Below are 22,818 nucleotides of genomic sequence, written 5' to 3'. Positions count from 1 at the left end.
TGTAAATTTTAATTTATTTTATTTGCCTACGTTGCAGATAGTTCAAGGAACTTTGGACATTTCCAGTAATTCAGGTGCTTGACCGAGTTTGTAATGGCAACGACTACTACGTTCCCCATTTCTGTGATTCAACCTACCTTAAAAAAAGGCTGCTAGTGCGTAGCAATATTTCAAGTGACTTTAAGAGAATCATCAGTGGCTCGGCATCTCTTTGTTTTGAAGATTCTAGGTATTCGGCCATTAAATTGTGTACTTGATAGCTACATAAAAATTTTCCGACATTTTCCCTCCTAATTCCCTGTTCTAAGAGGCTTCAAATTGTCATATTTCGTTACATTTTTTTTCTTAGTCGAGTAACTGAAATTTGTCTTCGTTAAACAGATTTTAACAGAGTATGAAATCCACTGTGTCAAGAAGGAACGTCAGAGGGGAAACATAAATTGTTTTTGTGACCGTTAAGTAACTATGAAAATGAAGAGCAACACATTGTTGAAGTATCCAGTTTTGATAAATAAAAATATGAACGTTATATTGCTTTTTTTATGTCCTACCAGGATATCTAGTTAATATCAGACTGCAGGTTTACTGTGTCCTCAATACAATGTACTCTCATATAAACTCAAGCATCCTCTGAAAGATGTTATATTGGATATGAGAATAAGTGAATTGTGGAGTATACCGTGTTTTGACGAAGAGAACTCCAGTGTACTCACCTAATTGTGGTTGCAGGGGTCGAGACTCAGCTCCTGGCCCCGCCTCTTCACATACAAACACACACATACACACACACACAGTTGGAATCCACACCTAGTCAAGCACGTCAAGAAATTAGAGAAAGTGCAAAGGTTTGCAACAAGACTAGTCCCAGAACTACGGGGATTGTCCTACGAAGAAAGGTTGAGGGAAATCGGCCTGACGACACTAGAGGCCAGGAGGGTCAGGGGAGACATGATAACGACATATAAAATACTGCGCGGAATAGACAAGGTGGACAAAGACGGGATGTTCCAGAGATGGGACACAGACACAAGAGGTCACAATTGGAAGTTGAAGACTCAGATGAATCAAAGGGAAGTTAGGAAGTATTTCTTCAGTCATAGAGTAGTCAAGCCGTAGAATAGCCTAGAAAGTGAAGTAGTGGAGGCGGGAACCATACATAGTTTTAAGGCGAGGCATAATAAAGCTCATGGAGCAGGGAGAGAGAGGACCTAGTAGCAATCAGTGAAGAGGCGGGGCCAGGAGCTATGACTCGACCCCTGCAACCACAAATAGGTGAGCACAAATAGGTGAGTACACAAAAACTTTGGGGGCCCCAGTCCCTGGACCCATTATGTACCTCTGTAATCTGTAAATACCATTGTAACTTGTCATGATTGCGACCAGATCTACCTGGAGTTCATTACTTTGTAACTTGTTCTGCTATCAAAACTTCGGAGTCCAGTCCCTGGACCCATTATGTATCTCTGTAATCTTTTGACTACCACCCACATACACACATTGTATTTAAGAACGTACACCGATATTTACATTTTTTTTTATCAGAGTAACGTATGATGCTAAATGAGTTCACTGCATTTTTTTCTTTTTATAGTTAAACAAATAATATTTCAAGCACCCAATGGCAACACTGTATCAAATAACGGCGCCTGAGATATTGGAACAATAAAATAGGATTTTGCAATTTTCTTTGTTTCACAGAAGGTATTCTTACCATCCTTCACAAAGTCACACAAACGTAGAAGCCCAGTATATACGTCACCTTCTTTTCGGTGTTCCGCATTTTCACTGGCATCAAATTTAGCCTTTGTTCATTATGTTCCGTGTGCCGGCGACTGTCATCGGTGGGTGGAACAATGGCTCAATTGAAAGCCAACGAAAACGTGGAAATACCGAAAATAGTTGTATATGCGGGTCCCTCCTGTACTGATCTCACGTTTTCTTCCACGCGAATGTTTGTTGTTTTAATTAATGTTCCCCTCAAGGGAGGTTCCTTGATGCTGGTGAGGGGCTCTTTATCTAGGGAATTGGATCTGTGCTCCAGTTCCCTGAATTAAGCCTGAATACCTTCCATTCCCCCTCAAGTACGCTCTATAATCCTACGGGTTTAGCGCTCCCCCATTATTATAATTAATTAATATTTACCAGTATACACGGCCTGGCACACGAATGCTTGACACTTGACACGGAACAACCCATACCCACGTGTCCTCACGCTTGACATCTCTGTCCGAAGTACAAATATCCCTGAAAATAATTTATGACTATCAAGCGCGTATGGCTGATGTTCACCTGACTCACCTTCAGGTATGAATCACCTTCTGGTATGAGTGAAATACAGATATGACCGAAAATGGCATATAACTAAGGTTCAGTTATTCCTGAAAAAAAAACACATTATATGTGATATTTTTCATATTTGAGTCATATCTGAGGTTCAGATATGACTTAGGTACATATTTGGCAAAATATTCCCCTGAAACTGAAGCAAAGATATGACTGAAATTTACATAGGACTAAATAATACACATGGCTAAAATTCACATAGTTGAAGTGCGCATATGGCTAAAGCTCACACATGACTTAAGAACACACGTGAAAGAAGTGCAAACGATGTTCCCATATTCCTAACGTTAATATATGACTGTAGTTCACATATAAATGAAGTACACCTATGATTGAAGTAAACATCTTACTGAAAAACACATGTGACTGACATATACAAGACTGAGATAAACATATGCGAGGTGCAGATATGACTCAAGTTCACGGGTGACTGAAATACTCATACTAGACTATAATTTTGATATGACTGAAGGTTACATGAGACTCAGCTTCATCTAGAGACGAGTCTATATCAGCAGCTGATAATCCTAGCACATTCTGCCGATCAGACTCAGTCTTGCATTCAAACAAAAGACATGAGCCTCAAACAGCAGTGGTGGGATATGGCAGCTTTTGTTGTCCCTGGCTCTTGCTGACTGCCTGTTGAGAGTTCCAGGGGTCAGTGCCTCCTTGGTCCGGTCTTAGACCAATACGGCCAAGCAGTATATGTATACAGTTTCCTTAATTAAGCCCAATATTGTATATAGTTCCCCCGAACCACTCCAGTATTGAATATGGGATGGGTTATGGGTCCCCTGATCCAATAATGTATTGTACATGGTCCTGCTCACCCAGCACCACAGTGTATAAGGTTCCTCTGCCACAACACGATGTTATTTGTGCCTAATATTCTAGGAAAGTCTGGTGATTCCTCATCAATATTCATAAAAATTCCTGTATATTTGAAGACAAGGTCTTACTGCTTCTCAGGTTCAGCAAAAGTTTTGATTTTATTCGCTTTTAAATTAACTAATTATTTGTTGTTTCGACATTTTAATTATAAAGGACGGTGGAGTCTCCAGTTTAAAGTTCACAGGAAGTCAATTTATAAAAGCCATCTCGGTCCTTTGTTCCCCACCTTTACAATGGAACTAAAAGAGACATTGTTATAGATTTTTCTCAGTGCACTAATTCTTTTTCGATACCATTTCCTCGGGAAGAAATGTCACAAAATTAACGACTCTTAGTTTAATCCCCAAAACATCTCGTACCTCATTAGTAGTGTAAGAAAGATTTATGAAGTTTACTGACATGAAACCTGAGCTGGACAGCTGATACAGGTGGCACACAGCTGAAAACTGTGAAGAAAAGACATTTTGCAGAACAAGGTTTTATTGGGACAAAATTACTCTCTAAGCAGACTTGCTAAAGCTCTATACATATCGAAAAGGTATTCAAATAAAACCTTGACCTTCTCTTGACCTTACGTGCGGTATACGATACCGAGTTTTGCACTTGGATGGAATATCATCAGTACATGCAACAAGGCTAGACCTCTGCAACGATCAATAACCTTCATCAAGAGAGGAGCCCATGTTAACTAAACACACACACACACACACACACACACACACACAGCAGAGGTATGATAAAGCTCACGGTTCAGGGAGAGTGACCTAGTAGCGACCAGTGAAGAGGCGGGGCCAGGAGCTAGGACTCGACCCCTGCAACCTCAGCTAGGTGAGTGCAATTAGGTGAGTGCACACACACACACACACACACACACACACACACACACACACACACACACACACATATATATATATATATATATATATATATATATATATATATATATATATATATATATATGTGTGTGTGTGTGTGTGTGTGTGTGTGTGTGTGTGTGTGTGTACTCACCTAGTTGAGGTTGCGGGGGTCGAGTCCGAGCTCCTGGCCCCGCCTCTTCACTGATCGCTACTAGGTCACTCTCCCTGAGCCGTGAGCTTTATCATACCTCTGCTTAAAGCTATGTATGGATCCTGCCTCCACTACATCGCTTCCCAAACTATTCCACTTACTGACTACTCTGTGGCTGAAGAAATACTTCCTAACATCCCTGTGATTCATCTGTGTCTTCAGCTTCCAACTGTGTCCCCTTGTTACTGTGTCCAATCTCTGGAACATCCTGTCTTTGTCCACCTTGCCAATTCCTCTCAGTATTTTGTATGTCGTTATCATGTCCCCCCTATCTCTCCTGTCCTCCAGTGTCGTCAGGTTGATTTCCCTTAACCTCTCCTCGTAGGACATACCTCTTAGCTCTGGGACTAGTCTTGTTGCAAACCTTTGCACTTTCTCTAGTTTCTTCACGTGCTTGGCTAGGTGTGGGTTCCAAACTGGTGCCGCATACTCCAATATGGGCCTAACATACACGGTGTACAGGGTCCTGAATGATTCCTTATTAAGATGTCGGAATGCTGTTCTGAGGTTTGCTAGGCGCCCATATGCTGCAGCAGTTATTTGGTTGATGTGCGCTTCAGGAGATGTGCCTGGTGTTACACTCACCCCAAGATCTTTTTCCTTGAGTGAGGTTTGTAGTCTCTGACCCCCTAGACTGTACTCCGTCTGCGGAATTCTTTGCCCTTCCCCAATCTTCATGACTTTGCACTTGGTGGGATTGAACTCCTGGAGCCAATTGCTGGACCAGGTCTGCAGCCTGTCCAGATCCCTTTGTAGTTCTGCCTGGTCTTCGATCGAGTGTATTCTTCTCATCAACTTCACGTCATCTGCAAACAGGGACACCTCAGAGTCTATTCCTTCCGTCATGTCGTTCACAAATACCAGAAACAGCACTGGTCCTAGGACTGACCCCTGCGGGACCCCGCTGGTCACAGGTTCCCACTCTGACACCTCGCCACGTACCATGACTCGCTGCTGTCTTCCTGACAAGTATTCCCTGATCCATTGTAGTGCCTTCCCTGTTATCCCTGCTTGGTCCTCCAGTTTTTGCACCAATCTCTTGTGTGGAACTGTGTCAAACGCCTTCTTGCAGTCCAAGAAAATGCAATCCACCCACCCCTCTCTCTCTTGTCTTACTGCTGTCACCATGTCATAGAACTCCAGTAGGTTTGTGACACAGGATTTCCCGTCCCTGAAACCATGTTGGCTGCTGTTGATGAGATCATTCCTTTCTAGGTGTTCCACCACTCTTCTCCTGATAATCTTCTCCATGATTTTGCATACTATACATGTCAGTGACACTGGTCTGTAGTTTAATGCTTCATGTCTGTCTCCTTTTTTAAAGATTGGGACTACATTTGCTGTCTTCCATGCCTCAGGCATGTGTGTGTGCGTGTGTGTGTGTGTGTGTGTGTGTGTGTGTGTGTGTGTGTGTGTGTGTGTGTGTGTGTGTGTGTGTAGAGCCGAATAGGTAAAACATGCGATTTGGGCTTAAATAGCAACGCTCTTCTTGCCGAATAAGGCAAGCAAAAATTTGTGTATGCAATAATGTCGCAAAAATCATTCTGAACCTAATATATATTTCATTGTGTTTGTTTATTATTAAATTATTGTAAACATATCTAAAATATATTTAGTTGGGTTAGGCTAAATTAAATTGCGCTTGTTATAATAAGGTTAGGTAAGTTTACTAAGGTTCTTTTAGTACAAAATTATTATTTTTTACATTAACATAAAGTAAAAAAAAATTATCTTTAAACGTATAAGAGAAAATTTTAGAAAGAACTTAATTTTAAAAGAGTTTTTGCTAATATATATATAAATAAATATATATATATATATATATATATATATATATATATATATATATATATATATATATATATATATATATATATATATGTATATATATATGTCGTGCCGAATAGGCAGAACTTGCGATCTTGGCTTAAATAGTAACTCTTATCTTGCCATATAGGACAAGCGAAAATTTGTGTATGCAATAATTTCGCCAAAATCATTCTGAACCTAACGAAAAAAATATATTTCACTGCGTTTGTTTAGTATTAAATTACTGTAAACAAATCTAAAATATATTTAGTTGGGTAAGGCTAAAATAAATTGTTCTTGATATAATAAGGTTAGGTAAGTTTTCTAAGATTCTTTTGGAGCAAAATTAAAAATGTTTACATTAACATTAATGAAAAAAATATATCTTTAAACGTATAAGAGAAAATTTTAGAAAGGACTTAGTTTTAAATGAGTTCTTGCTAATTGACCAGTTTTACATATTCGGCACGACATATATATATATATATATATATATATATATATACATATATATATATATATATAAACCAATACCTTGGCGTCCAGCTTGCGCTAGACGTTTGATCCAAGGCAGCCAGCTTTCAGGGAGAAGGCTTACAGCTTTTCATCTCATCCCCTGCATGCATCAGCCTTACTAGAGAATTTAACAATGCAAGGAATTCGCAAGAGCAGGCGAAATATACACAAACACTGATCTCTGGCTGAAGGAGACTCGAACCTACGAACCTTGGAACAAGGTACGCAGTGCCTTACCATTCTCACCACACTGGTCCAGTGTGTATCAAGCAAATCTGTGGTTGAGAGAAATGTATTTGAATCAAGCGTCATAAAAAATGGTTTTGATTTTAACATGAATATTGGCTTAGGATTATACATATTAGATTCATTTATAATTAATAAAACTTGGGAAGAATTTACAGTGTGTGTGCGACAAGTCCTTGACTATCTCACCCGCATCATCATAAGGGAACGGGTGAGGTGCTCGGAATTTCACTATTTTTTCACAATGGTTCTTTTGCATACCATTATGTATGTATGTAAGTACCTGTATATACGTATACCATGAGATGTCACTGGACGTTGGTCGTACACGACGGTCAGGCAAGAAAAAGGAGAGACGAAAAATCTTAATTTATAAATGCAAGTTGTATTCTCCGAGAGCTGGACTATATACACTGTGAATTGTCAAGCGCTCGGGCAGTTTAGTTTTTTAGAATTATGAGGATTAAAGGAATCTTGACATTAATATACTAGTGAAACTGGATCTGAATGACCTTTGTGCAGTGATAGAATTTGCAATAAATAATTTCATAGCTCCGTGACAGCCCCTTCAAGGGAGGGAAAGAGGCGCCTTAATGCCAGTGAAGGCCACGGATTTAACCAGATTCCTTCTATATCCCAGGCGCTGCGTAACCCTTACGAGTTTAGCTCTTCCCCATGACTACATGAATATAATCGAAGACGGATTACGCGGGTGTGCTACATGCATCGCGTAAGAGATGCATGTAGCACACCCGCTTAAATACAACATTCACGAGGTAGAAGTGAAGACTGGACCATATATTCGGGTGTTCTATTGGCGCTGTAGTAGTATGATGCTTAAGACTTGACAATGGTCCAGGACACACCGAAACGTCATGTAATTCCCATTTCTAATTTATGAGTTAGTTGAGGATTGTTCTACCCTGAGCATTGTTCCAGCCACAGTATTGTTTCAGCAGCGGTATTGTTCCAGCCACAGTATTCTTCCAGCCAAGATATTGCGACTTATTCTTTAACGGAAGTAACGCAGGTTGGAGGTGAATACTAACTCTTGTGTTATACGTAGAAGACTTGCCACTGTGGGTGTGTGGAGTCAGAAACTCACCTCTGTGGGTAGGTGTGGAGTCAGAAACTCACCACTGTGGGTAGGTGTGGAGTCAGAAACTCACCTCTGTGGGTAGGTGTGGAGTCAGAAACTCACCACTGTGAGTGGGTGTGGAGTTAGAAACTCACCACTGTGAGTGGGTGTGGAGTCAGAAACTCACCACTGTGAGTGGGTGTGGAGTTAGAAACTCACCACTGTGGGTGTGTGTAGAGTCAGAAACTCACCTCTGTTGGTGTGTGTAGAGTCAGAAACTCACCTATGTGGGTGGGTGCTGTCAGAAACTCGCCTCTGTGGGTGTGTGTGGAGTTAGAAACTCACCTCTGTGGGTGTGTGTGGAATCAGAAACTCACCTCTGTGGGTGTGTGTGGAATCAGAAACTCACCTCTGTGGGTGGGTATGGAGTCAAAAACTCACCACTGTGGGTGTGTGTAGAGTCAGAAACTCACCTCTGTGGGTGTGTTTGGAGTCAGAAACTCACCTCTATGGGTGTGTGTGGAGTCAGAAACTCACCTCTGTGGGTAGGTGTGGCGTCAGAAACTCTCGTCTGTGGGTGTGTATTTAGTCAGAAACTCACCTCTGTGGGTGTGTGTGGAGTCAGAAACTTACCTCTGGGGGTGTGTGTGGAGTCAGAAACTCACCTCTGTGGGTGTGTGTAGAGTCAGAAACTCACCTCTGTGGGGGGTGTGGAGTCAGAAACTCACCTCTGTGGGTGGGTGTAGTCAGAAACTCACGTCTGTGGGGAGGTGTGGAGTCAGAAACTCACCTCTGTGGGTGTGTGTGGAGTCAGAAACTCACCTCTGTGGGTGTGTGTAGAGTCAGAAACTCACCTCTGTGGGTGTGTGTAGAGTCAGAAACTCACCTCTGTGGGTGTGTGTGGAGTCAGAAACTCACCTTTGTGGGTTTGTGTGGAGTCAGAAACTCCCCTCTGTGGGTGGGTGTAGAGTCAGAAACTCACCTCTGTGGGGGTGTAGAGTCAGAAACTCACCTCTGTGGGTGGGTGTGGAGTCAGAAACTCGCCTCTGTGGGTGGGTGTGGAGTCAGAAACTCACCTCTGTGGGTGTGTGTAGAGTCAGAAACTCATCTCTGTGGGTGTGTGTGGAGTCAGAAACTCACCTTTGTGGGGTTGTGGTTTTTGAGGAGCCAGAAACTCGCATCTATAGACTGGTGGGGTGGAGGAGTAGAGCAAAAACCTCATCTATGTGGTGTGTGCAGTGGAGGAGCCGGAGACTCACCTTTATGGGTGTGTGTGGTGCAGCCAGAAACTCACCTCTGTGGGCGTGTCTGGTGAAGGAACCACAGACTCACCTCTGTAGGTATGCTTGGTGGAGGAGCCAGAAAGACTCACCATTATGGGCGGGCGAGTGGGGAAGCTAGGGAATCACCTCTGTTGGTGGGTGTGTTAAAAAACCAAAGACTCCTCTGGAGATCGGTGTGGTGAAGGGAATAAACTCATCTCTTGGTGTGTGTGTGGTGAAGGAGCCATATCTCATCTCTGTGGGTGGGTGTGCTGGATGATCATAGCGTCACCTCTGTGTGTGCAGTGTAGCCATAGATTCACGATCGGTGAGTGTATACTGGAGGAACCAAAGATTCACTTCTGTGAGCATGTGTGTGGTGGAGCCAAAGACTCACCTCTGTGAGCATGTGTGTGGTGGAGGAATAGGATACTCACATCTGTGAGCATGTGGGTGGTGGAGGAGACAAAGACTCACCTCCGTGAGCATGTGTGTGGTGGAGGGGCAGGAGACTCACGTCTGTGAGCGCATGTAGTGGAGGAGCCATAAATTCTGTGGGTGGGTGTTGTAGAGGAGCCACAGACTCTCCTCTGTCGGTGGGTGTAGTGGATGAGCCAGTATCTCGTGACTGAGGTGTTTATGCGCATTTGTACAGTGACGTGTTGGTGTCCGATTCTCAGCTTTTACCCCTGTGAGGGAACTGTGTTCGCTTATGTGGAGTTCCCGACAGTATGTGGTGACTAATGCGCTCGTGCGCATTCGTGCGGGTGCAGTGAAGTATTAGTAACCAATTCTCTGTGTTTAATGCGACAGCTGCGACCCCTTTGAGGGTAACTGAGAACTCTATCCTGGGAATTGTGGCCCACAGCTGCGAGCCCCGTGTAGGCTGCTGTGTAGCTGCAGCTAGTAGCTGTGCTGCTGGTACATTCCCAATTAATGATGCTACTATGTCAGGCCCAGAAACACGGCCTAAACGAGTTTTCGAATGCGATAACAATGCCCTGAACGGCATGGGGCAGGAGGAGGCCCCTCCCAAGAAGGCAAAGGATCACAGAAGCGCCAAGGGTGCCGCCTTAACTGCTGACTTGCAAGAGGCTAAGCAGGTGACGGCCGCTTCATTAGAAGACCTGAAAAGGCTGGGCCATCAGGGCTCAACCGTACCAGAGATTCACAGCTAACCGCCCCTGTGGAAACAGGCGATATGGAAGAGAGCCAGGGGACTGTGACCACCTCCCAGCAGATGGCGCTGGGTACTTCCCAGGAACCCAGCCCAGAGGAGCCTGCCACCACCGAAGAGGGGAAATGGGTGATCCCACATGGGAGGAGAAGCGCCCAGTCCGCACGAGCTCAAGCAACCGGACCCTTCAACAAGTTCAAGTTTCCCACGTACGAGGTGGCGAAGAACCTGGAAGAGACGACCGCCCTCAAATTCTGCTGCGAGTTCACCCTCTGGCACGAAGTCTTGGTCAACCCAAGGGACGAAGAGACCTACGACAAACTCCAGTGTATGTCTATGACTGACACCAACATAGTGAAGCTGATTGTCATGAAAAAGGTGCACAAGGGTGTGCTCATGCATGTCCCTATCCCTCTCCCAGTGAACCGCAGTGCCCAATATCATCAGGGCAGGGCGGCTTACTGCCAAGGTAAACAAGGCGCCGACCCGACAGGTGTTGATGCACCACAAGGGACCTCTCCCTACGCTCCTGGTCCTTGGACCATGGGGATGATTCAAGACCCGGCCGTACACATCAGACCCACTTCAGTGCTTCAAATGTCAGGGCTTCATTCACACTGCAGCCATCTGCTAGCATGTGAAGAAATATGGAGTGTGCAGCAAGGGACACGACTCCCAAAACTGCATCCCCATCCTCAAGAACCAAAGCCCTGAAACCCCACAGCCGAAGCCCAAGTGTGCCAACTGTGGGAAGAGGCACCATGCTTGGAACCAGATCTCCCCTTTGATAGCACAGTGCTGGCAGCAGGGCAGACACAATGCAGTCCAATCCCAAGACCCCCCCAGCAGCAGCCATCAAGGGCACCAACAACTGCACCATGGAGCCCACGGCTGGCCAACAGCAGAGAGTTCCCTGCACTGGGCCCTCAACAAAGACATCAGGGGGCACTCGCGGGCTCGTAACGGGGCAGCCAACAGCTGGGTCAAACGGCAAGGTTTCCAAGAAGGCAGAACCATTGGGAGCAGTGGGCCTGGGCCAGGGACGCTGCTCGGCGGACTCCTACCTCCAGGGCAGGCATGCTTGCGGGGTTCTCAGCCCCAATCTCTTCAATGTTCTGATTCATGAGCTGGTGTAACTGTTCTGCACAGACACCTGCCTGCTCAGCTATGCCGATGACTTGGTGTTTGACATCCCTGAAAGGTACTGCCTGATGCAAAGCACTTAGTGGGACCTCAATCTGCTGGCCACTACCTGCCACCACTTTGGGCTCGAGATTCTGTAGGGAAGTCCTGTGTGCCAAAGAACCAGCCAACAAGTTTCAGATCCTGGGTATCAACCTGCAATGGGTCTACAGCTACCAGTACCTGGGCATATATATCGACAGCCGCCTCTTTTCCAGGAAGCAAGCAGCATATGTCAGAGAGTGAGCTATGCAGAGAGTCAAGGCAATGTGTGCCATAGCCACGAGGTCCTGAGGATGTTCTGTGTGCAGGCCGTATGCTCCCTCATGAACTATGGGGCAATTGTACTGGTGCATACCCGTCCCTCAAACATTCAGCTTCTCAGCATTGTGCAGAACACCACTGCACAGGTCATGCTGGGGGTGCCAAGGAGGACAGACAGTGACAATGAACTTCGAGACCCAGCTTCAGCCCCTCAAGGGCAGAATCGCGCTCGTCGCTGCCAGGAGGGTGGCAAAGTTCCTCTAGCTCCTTGGAAATGAAAAACTGATGAAGGACCTCCGGGTCCAACAGCGCCACGACCCAGCGGTGCACCTCGGCCACCTATGGATGTGGTCGATTGCAAAAGTGGCAAAGGAGCTCCTACCCATGCCGCTCCTTGAGGCCAAGAGGTTGTGACCAGCCTGTGGCAACCTACAGTGCCACATCCCGGGGAGCCAGAGATGGTGGTAGTCCACCTGGCACATCTCCCAGGTATCAAGCGCCAGTTTCCACAGCGCATCCTGCAGCATTTTGCGGCGGCCAGCATTGCGAGAGGGGAGCGCCCTGGGTGTGCAACGTACTACACCGACGGCTCAAGAGACCCAGAGGTGGGCTGCACAGGTGCCAGGGTTGTCCACAATGCCCTGACGGCCGAGTGGCGTCTCCCAGGCCATTGCACCATCCTCCAGGCAGAACTCCATACCATCCAGAGAGCCCTGCAACATGTGCTTACAGAACATCTGTGCCCCCCAGTCATCAATGTTGACTCCAGATCGGTGATCCAGACGATCATGCATGGGGAGCCGAGAGACAACATCCACCTGATCATGGCCATCCGGAGTGACCTGAAGACGCTCACGGCCCGGGGACGAAGAGCCATGCTAACTGGATTCCGAGCCACATCAGCATCCCTGGAAATGATGCGGCTGACGGGGCCGCCAAGCAACAGCAAGCAGACGGACCTGTGGGCCACCAGGGTGGCCAAGCGCCCACTGCCGAACCCAGACAAATCTTGGAGACAGAAATGGTGAACATGTGGAAGCTCGACAGAAAGCTGTGAGTGAGCGTCCACCACCTGCACCTCGGGTACCCCACTGTCAAACGGCTTATCAAGCTAGTGAGAGAAGAGCTCTGCAACCAATGCGACCAGATGGCCACAAGGACCCTCCTGCACTACTTGCTGGACTGCCCTGTAATGACATCCATTTGCCGCAGACACCTCCCGATGGCCCCAGTGGGACACACCTGGGAGAACGAGGCGGCACATCTGGAGTACCTGGCCATCCGTGACTTGGAGACTACTCCCAGTCATCGTGGCCCACCTGCCTCCCCACTGAAGATATTGCAAGATCTCCTGACAGGGACCGCCGCTCTCCTCACTCCCTTCTTTACACCCTTACACTTCCTTCCCCTTTCACTGCACCCCTCTTCTTCCATCAGCTTAAAAAAAAATCCAGGGGAGCCTGTTTCTTCTCTTTGTAGAATGAGGGACAGCATGTTCCAGGGCAACAATATGCTAACCTGCAGTACCAGTGACTCAGCTCTACCCACGCTGAGATGTACTCCGCGAATGCCACGATGACCACCTCAAGCAGTAGGGACAGCAAGCGTCTGAAGACCCAAGAGGACTCCTGCTTATCTAGGTAAGCAGGAGTCCTCTTGGGTTCTTCAGCACAAGCAAGAAGACAGAAGACGACGAACGACCCTCTCCACCTCGGGAAGCCAATGCAAGACTGAAGAATATCAATGATATCCTCTAATTTGAGAAGCCACTGTAAGACGTCCATACATGACTGAAGAAAGATGAACGACGCCCCGCACCCTGGGAACCAAAGTCGGGTCATCTTCTGGAGAATACCTACAAGAAAAAGAAGAGCCATAGACTCACTTCTGTGTACTCACCTATTTGTGCTCACCTATTTGTGGTTGCAGGGGTCGATTCATAGCTCCTGGCCCTGCCTCTTCACTGATTGCTACTAGGTCTTCTCTCTCCCTGCTTCATGAGCTTTATCAAACCTCGTCTTAAAACTATGTATGGTTCCTGCCTCCACTACGCCACTTTCTAGGCTATTCCACTTCCTGACAACTCTATGACTGAAGAAATACTTCCTAACATCCCTTTGACTCATAGGAGTCTTCAACTTCCAATTGTGACCCCTTGTTTTAGTGTCCCATCTCTGGAACATCCTGTCTTTCTCCACCTTGTCAGATCCTCACAGTATTTTATATGTCGTTATCATGTCTCCCCTGACCCTCCTTTCCTCCAGTGTCGTCAGGCCGATTTCCCTTAACCTTTCTTCGAAGGACAATCCCCTTAGCTCTGGGACTAGTCTTGTTGTGTATGTGGAGGAGCCATAGACTCACCTCTGTGGGTGTGTGTGGTTGAGGAGTAGAGCCAGAAGACGTTGCAGGTAAGCAGGAGGGCGGACACTAGGACCAGGACAATGGGCGCTGGTGTCGTGCTCATCCTCACAACCAAATCTGAGAAGAGAAACAAGTGTCTTCGTTATTATTATTATCATTCATATGCCAAAGAATGTTCTATATTTGTGTAGGAAAATTCAGCGCTTTATGGCAAAGAGTCTTGTTATTCCTGTACTGATATTTAAGAAATGCTTGAGAGTAAGGTCAAGAATGAGAGTAGAAATATTTGATGCAGTTATTTTTATTTAAGCTTTTATTTGATCCTGTGTCAAAAAGAGTGTTTGAAAAATTACGGAACGAATCAAAGAGGATCTCCCAGGATATCCATATAACGTGAAAATCGTAGCATGAGGAAAAATATTTGATTTTCCTAGCATCAGCGATCGAGTCTCTGAAAGAAGTGCCCTCATGGCACTCATGAGCACTTCAAATGGATCACAAAAACTGGAGCTAGCCTCTGAATTAATCAAATAAACGATCAGTGTCAAGTAAGGCAATAGCGACACTTCTCTGCAACAAATCTTTGCAACTCTCCCTCAAAGTACTATCAGATCACAACCACAGCTTCGTCTTGAAGCCGTACGTTACTTACATGCTTTAGTTACTCATCATTTTCTTGCCCAAACTATGCACGTTAATAGCTCCATTCACGTCCACCAGTATGCTTGTGCAGCTAGTAGTGACGTAGTTGTCAGTGCGATGGCTCCTTTACAGAAATTATAGCACGCCTGACTCAAGAAATCGTAATGACACGATTGCAAACAAACCATACCCCCGGCCGGGATTGAACCCGCGGTCATAGAGTCTCAAAACTCCAGCCCGTCGCGTTAGCCACTAGACCAGCTAGCCACAATAAGATTCATCCAACCATATGCGTGCTATAAACCATACCCCCGGCCGGGATTGAACCCGCGGTCATAGAGTCTCAAAACTCCAGCCCGTCGCGTTAGCCACTAGACCAGCTAGCCACAATAAGATTCATCCAACCATATGCGTGCTATAAACCATACCCCCGGCCGGGATTGAACCCGCGGTCATAGAGTCTTAAAACTCCAGCCCGTCGTGTTAGCCACTAGACCAGCTAGGCACAATAAGATTCATCCAACTAGGTATATTTCTACACCATAGGAAGGTTAGCACAGGCACCACTGTGACCACAAATGCAGTGAAGGGACTTGAGCTAGAGTTCGTCACGGCCACGCTAGCTGGAGATTCGTCTGTAAAAACTTGCATTTGTGGTCACAGTGGTGCCTGTGCTAACCTTCCTATGGTGTAGAAATATACCTAGTTGGATGAATCTTATTGTGCCTAGCTGGTCTAGTGGCTAACACGACGGGCTGGAGTTTTGAGACTCTATGACCGCGGGTTCAATCCCGGCCGGGGGTATGGTTTATAGCACGCATCAACACTTGGGCTTCCACTTCTCAAACAATATGGTTCGTTGTGCCCTTTTGCGCTCAGATGTTTTTATGTATCTTAAACTGACCTCCGTGTCATTCATAAATTTTCTTAGCTCCAAGAGGCACAAATTTATATGCAGATGGCAGAAGTTAGACACAGGTACGGTAAAATTACACTTACGCGGGTAAGTGTACACAGAATAAACCTTGTCTCCATAAAACTTTGGCTCCTCCCTTTCAGTTAGTTAATAGTTGCTTTATTGAGGTTAAGGTCTATCCATTACTATAATGTCATTTAGGCTGCATGTAACCACTTCACCACAAGTCAAGCATATTATAATTCCTAAAATAGGATTAAAATGAGAGACATACAGGTCAGTTATGCGAGTACACACAAAAAAGGAGAGAGAAGTCCAAGTGTCTACTGTCAATTGTCTTTATCAACTGGTAACTAATTAACTTCTTAGTGTGTATAACCCCACCACACGTGATGCAGAGCAAAGCATAAATTTCGTCAGGAGAAACTGTGTCAGGAGTGGCCAGACTTTAGTTAGGTTAGGTTAGGTAAGGTTCGTCAGGAAACAGGACAAATGTTTCCTGACGCGGGTCTTAGTCAGATGATGACCCGCCTTTGGAGCTTTTGGTCATCTGACCGAGGCCTTCCGCTGGCTTACCGGTCCACCCCTTTAAAAATTATGGTCATTTACAACCATTGTTATTCAGACTTAAGTGAAACAGGATCTCCTTTTTTCAAAGTTCTCACTCTCCTAGTCACTATAAATGTACACATACATACACACACACGCACAAACACACACACACACACACACACACACACACACACACACACACACACACACACACACACACACATCTTCGGAACAGGATCCTCCAAGAGAAACCACGATTGAAATACTCAGAAGAGTACAAGAGGGTGTTCCTAGACAGAGACAGAACAAAATCAGAAGGACAGCAGCTGAGGGAGAGGACAAAAAAGCGAAAGGAGCTAGGAAAAGAGACAAGGAGGGAACCAGCAGAGGTCAGTCAGAGCAGAACAGAACAGCAAGGGCAAGCACACACACAACTATTCTCAGAACCATACAACCTATCACACCATCCCAACACACACTACAATCCATACCCACAGCCTCCACCCAACACCGAGCTATAGAATCCCACAGTATGCCACCAGGTCTCCCACCCTCACAGGCCCCCCAAACCACAGTGTTGGAAAGGAAACTGAAGGTATGGTACACAAACGCTGATGGAATAACAAATAAGTGGGAGGAGTGGCATGAAAGAGTCAAAGAAGCATCACCGGACATCATAGCTCTCACAGAAACCAAGCTTACAGGTATGATAACAGATGCCATCTTTCCAACGGGATACCAAATCCTGAGGAAAGACAGAGGGAACAGGGGGGGTGGAGGAGTGGCGTTGCTGATCAAAAATCGCTGGAATTTTGATGAGCTGGAGAGAGGAGACAGCGGAGAAGAAAGTGATTACATAGTGGGAACACTTCACTCTGGAGGTCCCAAGGTGGTAATAGCAGTGATGTATAACCCACCACAGAACAGCAGGAGGCCAAGGCAAGAGTACGACGAGAGCAATAGAGCAATGGTTGACACACTGGCTAGAGTGGCCAGAAGAGCTCATGCATGCAGGGCAAAGCTCCTGATCATGGGTGACTTTAACCACAAGGAGATCGATTGGGAGAACTTGGACCCACATGGGGGCCAAGATACATGGAGGGCTAAGATGATGGAGGTGGTACTGGAAAACTTCATGTGCCAACACGTAAGGGACACTACAAGAGAGGAGAGGATGAACCAGCAAGGCTGGACTTAGTATTCACCTTGAGTAGTGCAGATATCGAGGACATCACATATGAAAGACCCCTTGGGGCCAGTGACCATGTGGTTTTAAGCTTCGAATACACAGTAGAGCTACAAGTGGAGGGAGAAGCAGGAGGGCCAGGACGAATGAAGCCAAACTACAAGAAAGGGGACTACACAGGAATGAGGAACTACCTGAACGGGGTTCAGTGGGACAGAGAACTGGCAGGGAAGCCAGTTAATGAGATGATGGAATATGTAGCAACAAAATGCAAGGAGGCTGAGGAGAGGTTTGTACCCAAGGGTAACAGGATTAATGAAAAAGCCAGGATGAGCCCATGGTTTACCCAAAGGTGCAGGGAGGCAAAAACCAAGTGTGCTAGGGAATGGAAGAAATATAGAAGGCAAAGGACCCAGGAGAATAAGGAGAACAGTCGTAGAGCCAGAAACGAATATGCACAGATAAGAAGGGAGGCCCAAAGACAATATGAAAATGACATAGCAGCGAAAGCCAAATCTGACCCGAAACTGTTGTACAGCCACATCAGGAGGAAAACAACAGTCAAGGACCAGGTAATCAGGCTAAGGAAGGAAGGAGGAGAGACAACAAGAAATGACCGTGAAGTATGTGAAGAACTCAACAAGAGATTCAAAGAAGTGTTCACAGAGGAGAAAGAAGGGACTCCAGAAAGACGGAGAGGTGGGGCACACCACCAAGTGCTGGACACAGTGCACACAACCGAGGAAGAAGTGAAGAGGCTTCTGAGTGAGCTAGATACCTCAAAGGCAATGGGGCCAGATAACATCTCCCCATGGGTATTGAGAGAGGGAGCAGAGGCGCTATGTGTACCCCTAACAACAATATTCAATACATCTATCGAAACAGGGAGATTGCCTGAGGCATGGAAAACAGCAAATGTAGTCCCAATCTTTAAAAAAGGAGACAGACATGAAGCATTAAACTACAGACCAGTGTCACTGACATGTATAGTATGCAAAATCATGGAGAAGATTATCAGGAGAAGAGTGGTGGAACACCTAGAAAGGAATGATCTCATCAACAGCAGCCAACATGGTTTCAGGGACGGGAAATCATGTGTCACAAACCTACTGGAGTTCTATGACATGGTGACAGCAGTAAGACAAGAGAGAGAGGGGTGGGTGGATTGCATTTTCTTGGACTGCAAGAAGGCGTTTGACACAGTTCTACACAAGAGATTGGTGCAAAAACTGGAGGACCAAGCAGGGATAACAGGGAAGGCACTACAATGGATCAGGGAATACTTGTCAGGAAGACAGCAGCGAGTCATGGTACGTGGCGAGGTGTCAGAGTGGGCACCTGTGACCAGCGGGGTCCCGCAGGGGTCAGTCCTAGGACCAGTGCTGTTTCTGGTATTTGTGAACGACATGACGGAAGGAATAGACTCTGAGGTGTCCCTGTTTGCAGATGACATGAAGTTGATGAGAAGAATTCACTCGATCGAAGACCAGGCAGAACTACAAAGGGATCTGGACAGGCTGCAGACCTGGTCCAGCAATTGGCTCCTGGAGTTCAATCCCACCAAGTGCAAAGTCATGAAGATTGGGGAAGGGCAAAGAAGGCCGCAGAAGGAGTACAGTCTAGGGGGTCAGAGACTACAAACCTCACTCAAGGAAAAAGATCTTGGGTTGAGTATAACACCAGGCACATCTCCTGAAGCGCACATCAACCAAATAACTGCTGCAGCATATGGGCGCCTAGCAAACCTCAGAACAGCATTCCGACATCTTAATAAGGAATCATTCAGGACCCTGTACACCGTGTACGTTAGGCCCATATTGGAGTATGCGGCACCAGTTTGGAACCCACACCTAGCCAAGCACGTGAAGAAACTAGAGAAAGTGCAAAGGTTTGCAACAAGACTAGTCCCAGAGCTAAGAGGTATGTCCTACGAGGAGAGGTTAAGGGAAATCAACCTGACGACACTGGAGGACAGGAGAGATAGGGGGGACATGATAACGACATACAAAATACTGAGAGGAATTGACAAGGTGGACAAAGACAGGATGTTCCAGAGATTGGACACAGTAACAAGGGGACACAGTTGGAAGCTGAAGACACAGATGAATCACAGGGATGTTAGGAAGTATTTCTTCAGCCACAGAGTAGTCAGTAAGTGGAATAGTTTGGGAAGCGATGTAGTGGAGGCAGGATCCATACATAGCTTTAAGCAGAGGTATGATAAAGCTCACGGCTCAGGGAGAGTGACCTAGTAGCGATCAGTGAAGAGGCGGGGCCAGGAGCTCGGACTCGACCCCCGCAACCTCAACTAGGTGAGTACAACTAGGTGAGTACATCAATCAGATAACTGCTGCAGCATACGGCCGTCTGGCAAACCTGCGGATAGCGTTCCGATACCTCAGTAAGGAATCGTTCAAGACTCTGTATACCATTTACATCAGGCCCATACTGGAGTATGCAGCACCAGTTTGGAATCCACACCTGGTCAAGCAAGTCAAGAAATTAGAGAAAGTGCAAAGGTTTGCAGCAAGACTAGTCCCAGAGATAACGGGATTGTCCTATGAAGAAAGCTTGAGGGAAATCGGCCTGACGACACTGGAGGACAGGAGGGTCAGGGAAGACGTGATAACGACATATAAAATACTGCATGGAATAGACAAGGTGGACAAAGACGGGATGTTCCAGAGATGGGACACAGAAACAAGAGGTCACAATTGGAAGTTGAAGACTCAGATGAATCAAAGGGATGTTAGGAAGTATTTCTTCAGTCATAGAGTAGTCAGGCCGTGGAATAGCCTAGAAAGTGACGTAGTGGAGGCGGGAACCATACATAGTTTTAAGGCGAGGTATGATAAAGCTCATGGAGCAGGGAGAGAGAAGAGCTAGTAGCAATCAGCGAAGAGGCGGGGCCAGGAGCTATGACTCGGCCCCTGCAACCACAAATAGGCGAGTACAAATAGGTGAGTACACACACATGCACACACACACACACACACACACACACACACACACACACACACACACACACACACACACACACACACACATACACACATTTATGTGTGTGTGTCTTTAAGTGGAAGATCAGCAATGGGATCAAGCAACTCTTCCTGTGCGACTGGAAGATATAGGGGTGCGCAAGGCAACGCCGGCAGCTTTACCTGCATTTCTGTCCTCGTGTATGGCTTCCAGTGGACTAGTCAAAATTGTCCCCGAACGCTTGAGAGGTTTGGTAGGAGCTCAAGACCCCAGGTTCATTGAAGCAGCCATGCAGTGGGACATCCTTGCAGACTCCTCCAATAGACCAGTTCCTCCCAAAGAGCACAAACAGCTTCACTGGGACAAACCGATCATGGAAAAAATTCTTAACACTATGCTCAACAATGCTTCAGGAAAGGACAAAGCTCGTCTCCTGGCGGTAAAGGCACCACATTCACGAGATTTCCTTTTAGCTGTTCCCAATTCCTCCCTGGGCACTCGACTCGACCCACAGGCCATTCGGATTACTGTTGTTCTACACCTAGCCACCCCCATACTCACCAAACATAGGTGTATTTACGGCAGGCCATCGGTTGATCAATTCATATATCAGAAGGGAAGTACGCTAGACGTGAGGTCAACGACATCATAAAGAGAAGTCTCGCCACAGCCCATTGCCCAGCTCAACGGGAACCCCAAATACTGAGGTCTGACAGAAGTCAAAAGCATCCAGATGGAGTAACAATGCTACCCTGGAAGGATGATAAGCAGATTGCCTAGGAGTACATCTGTGCTGCCACGTTGGTGGACACCTACTTGCCATACTCTGAAGCTGAAAGGGGTGGAGCCACCAATTACAGGAAGACCCAGAAGATCCACAAATATGAAGACCTGCCCCCTTGCTATAACTTCATCCCAGTAGGATCGGAGACCCTTGGAGCATGGGGCAAGTGTGCTCTAAAGTTCTTCAGAGAGCTGGGTGAAAAACTCATCACAAAAACCAAGGATCCCAGAGTGGCCAGCTTCCTCTTTCAGAGACTCAATGTTACGATTCAGAGGGAAAATGCCTGCAGCAATCTGAGCATGCAGCCCACTGCCGGGGAGCTGGGTGAAGTACAGCCTTTCCTCACTTAGTGACGTACTCGTTTACCGAAGACTCAGATTTACGACAGGCTCTCTGACCAGTATGCATACCTATATAATGTATATTAGAGCTGATTTCCTCTGTTCAGTTTATTACAATATAAAGTACACTACTGTATAAACATTTAAAACTATACCAGAAATGTTATAAATGGTGCAAAGGTGACATTTAACAATATCGTTGACACAAATCCACTACAATTATAGTACGCCCCTCACTTAGAGACGAATTCGTTTACTGACGTGGTTTTAGGAACGGAACTCCATTGTAAAGTGAGAACAGGCTGTATTCGAGGTGTAGGCTTTGATATGTTATTTATGTTGCTCTAATCCCTTTTGTATTTTTGTTGATGTACTTTGTCGTTAAATAAAGTCCTCATGGAATATAGAATATAGGGGGCGGTAGAAAAAAATATTTAAATGATTCAGGGAGAATCTCGAGTTCCCTGAAATAAGTTTATTCTTCTCTCTGAGGATGAGGGTCCACAGTATAAATAAATAAATAAATAAATAAATAAATAAAAGCGTGTCAGCGTGCCTCGTTGTGCTCCCGGTTTTTCTGGTGTTTTCACGGTCGCTCTTACGTGCTAGAACTTTAATTTGTGTCATCAATCCTATACGATACATCCCTCTAGCGCCTGGAACCAATCTTGGGCGGAAAACATTATATACTGAGTAAAAAAAGGAGAATTAGTGTGCACTTCCTAGCAGAGTTTACTGCCAGAGGGGAATCATAGGCCTGTCCCGTGTGGAAAAATAATAATATTGAACTTTGTGTCAGAGGAAAGAAAGTCTCCCTGAAAGCATTGAGTATACATAGTGTATAGTGTATACTACAGTGGCTCCCTAGTATATTGATGATAAAGGCTAAAGTGTCATTTGAAAACAGGTGAATTTGTAAATGAAGTGATAAGCCTATAGAGGCAGGTGCCAGAAGTCGCCAGAAACTTACCACAGGTCAGCTGTTTTTAATAATCTTCCTGGCCTGCTAGTGTACTCGCATATAATCTAGTGATACCAGTGAATAGCAGAATACAGTGTTGTAGTAGCAACTAACCAGTATTATAATGGTACTTAGTGAAGTGGAGTGACTTTCATTAGTTTCTTTTTCTTGAAATACCAGACGTTACTGTGAATTTCATATAACCTGTAGTTACCAGCGGTCGCAATATACACAACGAGAAGCAATTATTACTACAGAAA

General features: G+C 45.8%; 1 protein-coding gene across 1 annotated transcript in view; it reads right to left on the bottom strand.

The window, feature by feature from the left end:
• The window catches only part of LOC128684229 (alpha-1,3-mannosyl-glycoprotein 4-beta-N-acetylglucosaminyltransferase C), a 398,920-nt gene that overhangs the window by 136,661 nt on the left and 239,441 nt on the right, over positions 1-22,818 (bottom strand). Inside the window, exon 2 of the mRNA XM_070088912.1 lies at positions 14,198-14,314. Within this exon, the coding sequence (XP_069945013.1) occupies positions 14,198-14,300 (103 nt within the window). The 5' untranslated portion in view covers positions 14,301-14,314. The remainder of the gene's footprint in view (positions 1-14,197; positions 14,315-22,818) is intronic.

The sequence above is a fragment of the Cherax quadricarinatus genome, chromosome 2 (genome assembly GCF_038502225.1).
Source record: "Cherax quadricarinatus isolate ZL_2023a chromosome 2, ASM3850222v1, whole genome shotgun sequence".
In the NCBI taxonomy this organism is placed as follows: domain Eukaryota; kingdom Metazoa; phylum Arthropoda; class Malacostraca; order Decapoda; family Parastacidae; genus Cherax; species Cherax quadricarinatus.
Note: the sequence above shows the minus strand (reverse complement) of the source record. Positions and strands in the feature narration are given on the sequence as shown.